Raw genomic sequence first — 11,069 nt, 5'->3', positions numbered from 1 at the left:
TTGCCCTTTGCATCTGTTTAGACTGCATAAAATCTACTCTATCGAGAGGGTTTGTATATTATCCTATTTTAGTGGTATCCATGGTGTATTATATCTTATTCACACACAAAGAAAGATAATCTGTAGTCTGAATGTAGTTTATATCTTCATAAATTCTAACCATTAATCCTTGCAATATCTGCTGTAAATCTGCCATGTGCCATGGTTAAAATATATAAACTGGATTAACTCAATGTAGTATATTTATTTCTCTTTAAGCTTTTGCTGAACTTTTTAAACCTCTTTGTCTTTAAAATAGTTACCTCTTTTCTCTTTCAGAAACCCTTGAAATGCTTATCAAACAGGCTGAGAATTATACAAGCACATTTTTCTGCAACACATATAGAAACATGGCTGTTGAGGCTGCTACATCTGTTCAGGAATTTTTTACGGATGTGGGACTCTTTGTATTTGGCACAGATATTAGCACAGAAGAATTTGTCAACAGATTTTTTGACACTCTGTTCCCAGTCATCTACAATCATCTGATTAATCCTGGTATGACTGACATTTCACTGGAATATTCAGAATGCATTCGAATGGCAAGAAGAGAAATCAACCCATTTGGTAATATTCCAAAAATAGTTATGGGGCAAATGGGAAGATCATTATTACCTAGTCGTACTTTCTTGCAGGCCCTCAATTTAGGGATTGAAGTGATAAATACAACAGATCATTTACAATTTTCTAAAGAATGCAGCAGAGCCCTATTAAGAATGCAATATTGTCCTCACTGTCAAGGACTGATTTTAAGTAAGCCTTGTATGGGATACTGCCTCAATGTTGTTAGAGGCTGCCTAGCAAACATGGCAGAAATTGACCTTCACTGGCGGGGTTATATTCGTTCATTGGAAGAATTATCCAGTGCCATGTATGGGACATATGACATTGAATATGTACTTCTGAACTTCCATTCACTTATTAATGATGCTCTTATGCAAGCTCACATCAATGGACCAAAATTATCTGAACAGGTAAGACTTTATCTTTTGTCTTCAATGCTTGTTGCAAAAAATAGCCTGACTTCTAGCACTGAAAATTGGTACAGGATAATTAAACATTGCTACACCCATTATCACGGTGTTCGTCTCTGAGTTCAGCTTAATACAGCAATACCTCTCTACAAAGGGGTCAGTTTTTACTTTAATCATTCACATAAATTTCTGTTTTCATATATGTTATTGACAAATCTTACAGGCTGAGGAGTCAACATTTTTTAATTATTGGCAGATTTATTTTTTCAGACTGAAAAGACATTTTTCATATGTAGAACATTTTTATCAGAACCATCTGAACGCTTGTAGGGACACCATTCTTATGAAACCACGGAATTTTTTAAATCAGTTGTCTGAAGATTTCTTTACCCAGGTTGGTAGTATATTTTATTTTACTTCTACCTAGTTTTCACTTACTTTTGTTTCACTCTAGGTAGATTTACTGAATGTTTGTTTGTTTTTACTAAGAATACTACCATTGTTGAGTAAGTAAGAAAATCCCATATTTTAAGTAATAGTGAATGCCGGGACATTTGGCACTTTCAAATACTAACAGGCAAACCTAGTTAAAATGATCTAAATGTAATGTTTGTACATATCCTGAGGTTGGGTACAGATGTTACAATTTTAGTATTATAAGTGATCAGAAACTGGTCTATATGTGTAATAAAACAAAAATTCAGCACACAAAACAGGTCTATACCCATAACAGGACAAAGGTTGGGCCCACATAGATTGGTTTAAAAAAAGTGGAACCTGGTCTAAGATTTGCCTCCTCTCTCCCCACCAAAGGGTGAATGTGTGTTTTGTTCACTACCACTCTAAACTACTCTGCTTACAGAAAACTGCATAACTTAGATTAACTCCAGCTCAGGCTTTTAAATGTTTGTATCTAACCTGAGAGTCTAATTGAGGAAGGTCTGACTGTGAGCAGAATTCAGGTCCTTATCATGACAATATGACTGAGCTCCTCCTATGAGATACCTGCCTTAGTGTTATCACATAATCCAACTGGATTTTCTCCTTGCTTTAAATATCTAAGATTAAATAAGATCCAGACATTGTCTTTAATTTAGAGTCTCTTCACATCCTATGCAGAATCCTATTTTACATTATGCACCCAAATGGAAATTATCTAGCTATTAAAGTTATATTTTTGACACTTAACACAACATATTCAGTGGCCCATGCTCTGGTTGGGAAGGTATACAGCTCCTTATGCATGAAGTTGGGTTAGCCAAGACCCAAAACTGTAGCCAGGCAAAAAACTTTTGACTAGTGTACATGAATGGTATATGTCCCCAGTGGCTGGAGGGCCACAGCTGTGCTGGCGGCAGCTGGAACCTGGCAGCGGTAAGTGTGGAGCTCCCGCAGATGCCGTTGGACTGTCAGCGGTGGGGTGGGGGGGGATGGCGAGCCACAGGTCACCCACAGGCACCACCAGCAGCGGCAGAAGTGGCCAGGGGCAATTGTGGAGCACCTGCAGCTGGCTGCCCACAGGTGCCACCGACAGTGTTGGCACCACCTTTTTGCAGGGGGTGCACTGCCCCTGCTAGTGTACATGAGATACTAAAGGAGGACCTTCTCATATTTTAGTAAAGTGATTAAGTCATTCTCTCAAGAAGCATGAAAATCAAGTTGTAGGCCTCCTTCACCCACATGGGATTTTAGCCTGTGTTTTTGGACACCCCAAACATAGTTCTGTAACTACTAGACCAGACCCCTCTCCATCTCTTCTTCATAGTTTCATAGTTTCTAGGGTCGGAAGGGACCTGAGCAGATCATCTAGTTTGACCCCCTGCAACGTCTCTTGAAGTTGGCCATACTGGCATCTGAGAAAGGCAGATTAATAGGGCCAGAAAGTATTAACTAGAAAGTGTGTGATTCAGTAAGATGGTTGCTGCTCGGGGGAGAGGGGGGGCTCATTTTGCATATGTTCAGGAGAGGATTGGTAGATTTGGGCCCCTAAGTTCTTCAGTAACTCTGTCTGAACTGAGCATACTTCATTCTGCATAGCATTAGGTGATCATACTGCACTTGTACAAATCTATACAGCAAATAATCATGTTCTAGACTGGGACTGTTGTTGCTGGAGCAAGATTCTCCTTGCCTTTGCTCCTGTGAATTGCCCAAGACTGCTGTGATGCAGTACAAATCACGATCAATTCTCCCCTTGCTGGCAATCTTAGAACTTGGAAGGGACAGAACAGCCTGATTCAAATACAAAAGGGGTAAGGAATGATGGAGATAACTGGAAGAGGAAAAGATACAGGGCAAGGGGGAGTAACAAAAACAAAAGCTAAGAAGGGGAAGAAAAGGGCTAAGACAAAATCTGTGAGGGTGGGAGCATGGGGGCAGTGGAGGAATGTGGGAAGGAGAAGGGCATATATGAGAGGAAAAAGGCATGCATGTGGGAGTAAGGACTAGGAGAGGTGGAAGGGATAGGAGTAGGGGAGATATGGATAGGAGTTGTGGGGAGGAGAGGAAGGGTAGGAACTGGGATGTTGAGAAAAGAAGTGAAGGGGACATGGAGAACCCAAGAGAGTAGGGTCAATAGGTCTTAACTTCTTGGGAATTATTTCAGAATCTAGCAATCAATGTATTATTACTGATTCTCAACCTTCCTTTACTTTTTAGCAAGTAGCTGTAAAACTCATTGGCCAAACGTGTAACTCCTTCTCTAGTCACAAGCGTGTATAAAGTTAATGGTGTCTTACTACTACTAATGGTGTCTTACCAGTTACAGTTAGCTTAGATGTTAAGGGACTGTGCCATGGAGCTAAAGTTCTCACCAGGGATCCTGGTTTTCTCTGATTTAAAAAAATCCCTAATTTTCGGTTTAGAAAAGTAATCACAGATCCACATTTTTCCATGATTAAAATGAAACATCACTATATATGTATAAACACACACACACATATACTAGTTTCTTTTAAATCTCACTCATTATAGGAAGACTTATTATGAGTTTGAGTCTTCCCATTAAAAGACTGAATGGAAAGACTAAACCTTGGTTAAAAAAATATTAACAAAGAAACCCTTCAAAATAAATGTTAAACTACAGTAATTATAATATATTAAAGGCATAATGAAAATAATGTCAAAATTAAAATTGAGAACTGAAAAGATGGAAAATGTCAGTGTCATGATTCCCATTGCAGGGAATGCAAGGCCCATTTATTGGACTATGCTGTATATATCTTTTATGGTACAATGACAACATACATTTTTTCCCCATGGGATCCCTATCTCATTCAGTCCACAGGATGCTACAGAAATGTATCAGGGTTACATCATGAATGAGACTTGTTTGAAGGCCCCCTCCCTCATGTGCTGCAGAAGTTGAAAAATATTAGAGAATGAGGCAAGGAACTGCAGGAAGAGAAGGGATGATCTTAGAGTAAAGGCAGAACAATAGATTCTAACCTTGTCTCTCCCTCAGATTTCCTTCATCCTTTGATGATAAACAAATCACAAAAACCAGAATTTCACAGATAATCACTGTGTAGTCTTCATTCTTACCAAATAGGAAGGGTCTGATTTGCACAAGTGGTCTTCAGTCTCAGCTGTAGCTGAGTTCAGAGGAGGCAGTGGGTCCCTAAATTCTTGCATTTGTTAATTTATGGGTACTTGACTTTGCAAATGTAATGGTAATTCCATGGAGATTTTTTTTCCTGTGTACTAAAAGTATATAGTAATATGGGGTTGGATTTTCGAAAACACCAAACTTTAACTTCTGTTCAAACTCATTTCAACTTCAGTGGAAATAGAATTAGTGCAATACTGTATTATGTAGAAAATCATAACCACAGTTTTTGCATTTGGTTAAATCATAATTATAGAGTCAAAAAAAATTAACCAATAAAATCTGTGCCTATAAAGAAGAAAGTCTAATTCTCTTAAATAGTCTTAAAAAGTCTGTATTCATATCGTTTTTGTGAAAGGATTTTTAAAAATTTCATTAATATATATATAAAAAATTCTTATGGAATGTTAGTCATAAGAACAATTAAATGGGTAGTTATTTGTGTTTTAGTAAATAGGTAAAACTATTTGGCTAAATGGGTAAAACAAAGGGGTTTCATTTTTTATTTAGCATTGGCTTGGATGACTTGTTAAAAATGCCTACATAGTTTATATATCCAAAATACATAAAAAAGTGTCATGCAAAAATTAATATTTCAGGGCACCCATAAATAGTACACATTACTCACATTCAGATGAGGCTGAACATGGCAGATTTTTGTATTTTTGGCTCTTTGATGCTGGCAGCTAAACCTTGTTTCACCTTCTTATACCTAAGTAGCACTTAGGTTGGATTCCATGTATCTATACTGCCTGTGCTTCCCTACCGAGCACATTTAGTGGGTTGCACTCTGGCTGTATAGGTGTCCAGAATGAATAGAATCATTCAGATGTGTATGTAAGGCCTGCAGCTTTATTTTCAAGGGGAAAAGGAGTGGATGTTTGACACCAAACTGGATGTTATCTCAGGGGACAGGAGTTCAGACTTCTAACCCTGCATTTCTTTCTTTTCAGCAAAGTACTCCAATTCCTCCTTTTTCACCTCACCAGAACTTCCAGCTGGCATGCACACAGCACAACGCTATTCTGACACAGCTGGAAGTTGAAACTGTTGTTATGCAACATATAAATGTCACTTAGGCAGGTGCAGGTGAAATAAAACTAAACTCTTATGTCCTCCAGAGATCTACTTTTTTATAGCTCTATTGTTCAGCCTAAGTTTGTACAGTATTATGGACTATATATGCCCCAAAAGGCCACGTTCAGCAGACATGGAATAAACTGATTGATTCTGGATATAAAGGTCCTACTTGTTCAGAAACTGGGAAGCTACTTAGGAGAGATGTTGGAAGAATTCATTTTTTAAGAGCTCAGACATTATGTGTGCCATCAAGGTGCAGTAAAATTGCAGCCTCTGTATGTGAAAGAGCAGGAAAATACTCTCTGAATATTCAGCTACCTCTAAAGGTGCATAGATCAGGAGACTTATTGGTCCATATTCTGTTCCAACCAATTAGGCATGTAAGTAGACTTAAGCACTTAGGCATGATTTTATTCTATCCTGCTTGAGTGTCTGAAAATCTGTTAATATAAAAGGTAAGTGAGGCCTTCTACTCCTCACTGCTTTTTTATGACTTACAAAGGTAAAGATGATGGTGTCTTACAAAAGTAGATGCATTACTAGATTTCCAGGGACTTCAGGGAGGGTGTGACAGGACGACCTCTAGGGGGTGCCGTGACCTCCCCTAGCGCCCCCTACCTACCATGCCAAATTGGGTCCCGAATGCACCCTCTATCTTGCCCGCCACGTCTTGATGGTAAATATCATTAAAGGGAGGCTGCCTTCCTGCCCTCCTTGGCACGGTGCCTGCCTTGCTGTACTGGGGCTCTGTCCAATTGCCCACCTGCGCCCTCATGGGTGCCCCCTCGCTTCTCTCACGGCCCTTGCCCTCTCCCGGGACTTCTCGGTGTGCTCACCCTCTCCCGGGGCTTCTTAATGTGCTTCCCGCAAATCGGGGCTCAGGCAGCCTTGGCCTTACCTGGCCCCCCAGGCCCCCTTCTTGGGTCTTACATCCACTGGACTCCTCACAATCGGGGCTCAGGCGACCTTGGCCTTACCTGGCCCCCAGACCCCCTTCTTGGGTCTTATGCCCCACTGGGGCCTTTCACCTGCGCCCACACTGGGCTTCTCCCGATACTGCTCCCCCTGAGCCAGGGTCAGGACACCCCAAAACACAGCGCCACTCTCTGGCACCAAACTGCTGTGCCTTCTCTGGCACCAGATTGCTGTGCCCTCCCTGGCACCAGGAACCCCCATGCTACTGGGGAGTTCCTATGAGGCCTCCTCCAACCCCTACAGCCTCTCCCGGTCCTCCAGTCTTATACAACAACCAAAACAGAAAACTCAAAGCCCCTTGGCTATAACATAAATCCCAAGCCAACCTGGCTATCTTTTATATGTATCCCTGCTAGGGTTTCCTCCACCCAGTCTCCTTATGCTGACACTGCTCAGGCCATCCATCAGCCTTCTCTATCATGCCTGCCCTGCTTGCTCCAGCAGAGCTCTAAGCCTCCTTGGCTGCCAGAAGAGAACTGACCTTCTGGCTTCAGCCTAGCTGTTTATAAAGGCCAAGCCCTGCCCCCTTCTGGTCAGCTGACCAGACTGGTTGCCCTGGCAGCCCACACCTGTGCTGCCCCAATGACTGGCAGCTGAGCTCATACTACTATTGTCAGTAGCAGGCACCTTAGTGTCCTGCTACAGAGGGGTAGAATCACAGGTGCATAAATCAACTTAGATTCCCAGAATTAGATCTCACCCAAAGATCCCAAAAGACCAGCCTTCATGGTATATTATTCTGCTGAAGCCTGCAACACGAAGGGTTCAAAATTCCTTGATACCCATCTGTTACTAAAAAAAGGATATATCAGAGGAAATTAGTAACAGTCACAACAGCGTAGTGTAGGGGTTTTCAACCTTATTTAAATAAGTGTACTCCTTCTGCCTCAGAGTTTCAGCTCATGAACCCCTTTATATTTTTTCTTGTTTTTAAGGGGCAGGAGGGGGTAGATTCAGGCCCCAATGGTGAGGGAGGGAGTGGGGCTGGAGCTGGAGCTGGGACAGGGCGGGTACATCACAGATGGGCCAGAGTACCCGACAGAACCACGAGAGTGGCTCGTCTGGGTGGCACGGGGAGGGTGGCTCCCACTGCTGCTCTCACCCTGGCAGAGGCTCGAGGGGTACATGCCCCCCAGATCTGTGTGCAGGGGGGAGGAAGCTGCTGCTGCAGTCTGGACTCTGCACCCCACTGCCACTGCCCCACAAGCCATGCAACACTAGGTGTCTGCTGCCACTCGGTGAGCAGGGAACAGACAGGCACACACACACACACCTGCCCCCCAGCAGATAAGTGTGCGTGGGGGAAGGGGTGGGACAGAGGAGAGGGAAGTGGCTGGGGGGGCAGATGGAGACCCCTACAATGCAGGAAGGATTGGGACAGGGACAGGAGTGAATGGGGCCCAGGTCAGGTTGGGTCCTGGGACAATGGGAACCTGGCCGCAAGTCCAGGGGCTGTCAAGGGGGCAGCAGGGAGCCGGGCAGCTGCTGGAGCCCTGCTGCCCAGCAGGGAGAACAGTTGCCCTGCTAAAGGCAGCCTGCTGGGCTTGCAGGCCCAGGAGTAGATTAATTAGGCACTAATTGAATTTACAATAACCACTTTCAGGCACCTGAACAAACATTTGCCATCATCAGTGCTGCTACCACCATGGCTGGTTGCACATGCAGCTCCATGAGCTGCTGACAGGCCTCGCACCAAGGCAACTGTGTGCTATTGGGGGTGGGCACAAAACACACTCCCACCACTGCCTCGCCATTCAGACCCTTGCAGCTCTGCTGCAAGGGGGTATCACGCATAGCTAGCAGAAGGCAGGGATAATGGGGTTTAGCCTCCCCAAAAGTGGGGCAGTGGTAGGGCCAGTGGTAGGGCCCAACTGTGGGCTTCTGACAGATACAGTAGGGGTAGGGAGCAGAGCAGATGCAGTGATGAGGGAGGAAGTAGGGCTGGAGCTAGGGGAGGAACAGGCACTGCACAGCCAGGTTGGGGCATGGCATTGAGTCATGAACAACTTGTCCAGGGGGCGCCGTTCCTGTTGCTATGCACACCCCAGGATGGCACAGGGCCATGTGCCCTAGGATCTGTGTGGCGCTGCCTTTGGGGGCTGGGGTTGAGGCAGCAGCAGGCTTTTCCCCACAGGGGCTGGGCCAGGCTGTGCTCAGGGCAGGCAGTAGTGATGCTAGGAGGGGAACTATGGTGGGGGCTGCAGCCAACCCAAAATTCACCATAGCCCCCCAATCTCCATTCACAGTCCCACCACCATCCGCCCCAAGCACAGTTCTGTCCAGCCTGTCCCACCGGGAAGAGCCCAGCACTGCCCCAGCCCCAACCCAAAGCGGCAGCCCACCCTGCCCCAAGCAGATCCAGGGGCACCCCCCCATGCCCTCCCAGGGCACATGCAGTAACAGCAACTGACATCCCCTTCCCGTTCCCCCACCCAGAAGAACTGCAGCTTCTTCCTGTGCCACACCCCACCCTGGCTGGGCAGTGCCTATTCCAGCCCTGCTCCCTTCCTCCCCACCCCGGTCTTTTCCCTTCCCTCTGCAGACTTACCTGCTAGCAGGGGGAGGCACCACAGTGTGCTGTGTGGGGCTAGCAGTACCTGGCACTTCCCTCCCCTTCCCTGGGAGAGATGCTGCTGACACGCACCAGTCCATCCCTGCCCACCCTATAGCCTTTCTTAGTATGCCTGGGGGTACATGTACCCGTGGTTGACAACCCCTGGTGTAGTATATAGCTTGAGAAAGAGAGAGAGAGTAAGAAAGAAAGAAGGTAAGCAGGGCCTCTGGCATGGCTCTATGAGCACTCATGGGACACTGGCCAGGTACCAGAAGATTGGAAAAAAGCCAGTGTCATCCCCATTTACAAGAAGAGGAGAAAAGAAGACCCTGGCAATTATAGGACCAGTGAGTCTTAGCTTGGTCCCTGGGAAGACCTTTGAGAAAATTATCAAGGAGCACATCTGCAAGGGCCCAGCAGGGGATGTAATGCTCAAGGGCAACCAACATGGGTTCATTGAGGGCAAGTCCTGCCTAGCTAACCTGGTTTTCTTTTTATGATCAGGTCATAAAGTCCCTCAATGAGGATGTTGGGGTGGATGTCATCTTCGTGGACTTTAAGAAGGCCTTTGACATGGTTTCCCACTACATTCTCTTAAAAAAAACTTGGTGACTGTGGCATTGATGCCTACACAGTCAGATGGGTGGCAAATTGGCTAGATGGTCGCACCCAGAGTGTGGTGGTGGATGGGTTATTTTTGACCTGGAGGGATGTGGGCAGTGGAGTCCCGCAGGGCTTGGTCCTGGGGCCTGTACTGTTCAACATGTTTATCAGTGATCTGGATGTGATTATGTAATGCACACTGTCCAAATTCACTGTTGACACCAAGTTGTGGGGTGAGTTGGGCACGCTGGAGGGGAGGGACAGAATCCAGGTAGATCTAGATAAATTACAGAGGTGAGCAGATGAAGGAACCAGCAACACACCTATAGGCTGAGAAACACTGTTCTTGTCAACATGGTGGCAGAAAGGGATCTTGGAGTCATTGTTGACTTCAGGATGAACATAAGTCACCAATCTGAGCAAGCAGTCAGTAAGGCTAACCGTACCTTGTCATGCATTTACAGATGCATCACAAGCAGGTCCAGGGAGGTGATCCTTCCCCTCTAGGCTGAGAGGAGATCTGGTGGCTGTTTATAAACTCACCAGGGGGGACCAGAGGAATTGGGGGAGGCTCTCTTCTCCTGGGTACTACCCAAGATTAATAGGAATAATGGCCACAAATTGTTGGAGAGAAGGTTCAGGCTGGACATTGGGAGACATTACTTTACAGTTAGGGCTGCCAGGCTCTGGAATGGGCTCCCAAGTGAGGTGATACTCTCTCCTACCTTGGGGGTCTTCAAGAGAAGGCTGGACAGATATTTGGCCGGGGTGATATGACCAAGTGCAAAGTGATGCACCTGGGGAGGAACAACCGACACCATACCTACAGGTTGGGGAACTCTCTTCTTGTCAGTACAGAGGCAGAAAAGGATCTTGGAGTGATCATTGACTCCAAGATGAACATGGGCCAGCAGTGTGGGGGTGCAGTCAGGAAGGCCAACTGTATCTTGTCATGCATCTACAGATGCATCTCAAGCACGTCCAAGGAGGTGATCCTCCCCCTGTATGCGGCACTGGTCAGGCCGCAGTTGGAGTACTGTGTCCAGTTCTGGGCGTCGCACTTCAAGAGGGACGTGGACAACATGGAGAGGGTCCAGAGGAGGGCCACTCGCATGATCAGGGGGCAGCAGGGCAGGCCCTATGAGAAGAGGCTACGGGACCTAAACCTGTTCAGCCTCCAAAAGAGAAGGCTGAGGAGGGATCTAGTGGCCTGTTACAAACTAGTCAGGGGGGACCA

General features: G+C 45.6%; 1 protein-coding gene across 1 annotated transcript in view; it reads left to right on the top strand.

Moving 5' to 3' along the window:
* Positions 1–283: 283 nt before the first annotated feature.
* GPC5 (glypican 5) overlaps positions 284–11,069 on the top strand; it is a 56,881-nt gene continuing 46,095 nt past the window's right edge. The window contains exon 1 of the mRNA XM_019528499.1: positions 284–1,013. Coding sequence (XP_019384044.1) covers positions 330–1,013 — 684 coding nt within the window. The 5' untranslated portion in view covers positions 284–329. The remainder of the gene's footprint in view (positions 1,014–11,069) is intronic.

Source organism: Crocodylus porosus, unplaced genomic scaffold (genome assembly GCF_001723895.1).
Source record: "Crocodylus porosus isolate Cpor-Errol unplaced genomic scaffold, CroPor_comp1, whole genome shotgun sequence".
In the NCBI taxonomy this organism is placed as follows: Eukaryota; Metazoa; Chordata; order Crocodylia; family Crocodylidae; genus Crocodylus; species Crocodylus porosus.
This window is presented reverse-complemented; position numbering and strand designations above follow the sequence as displayed.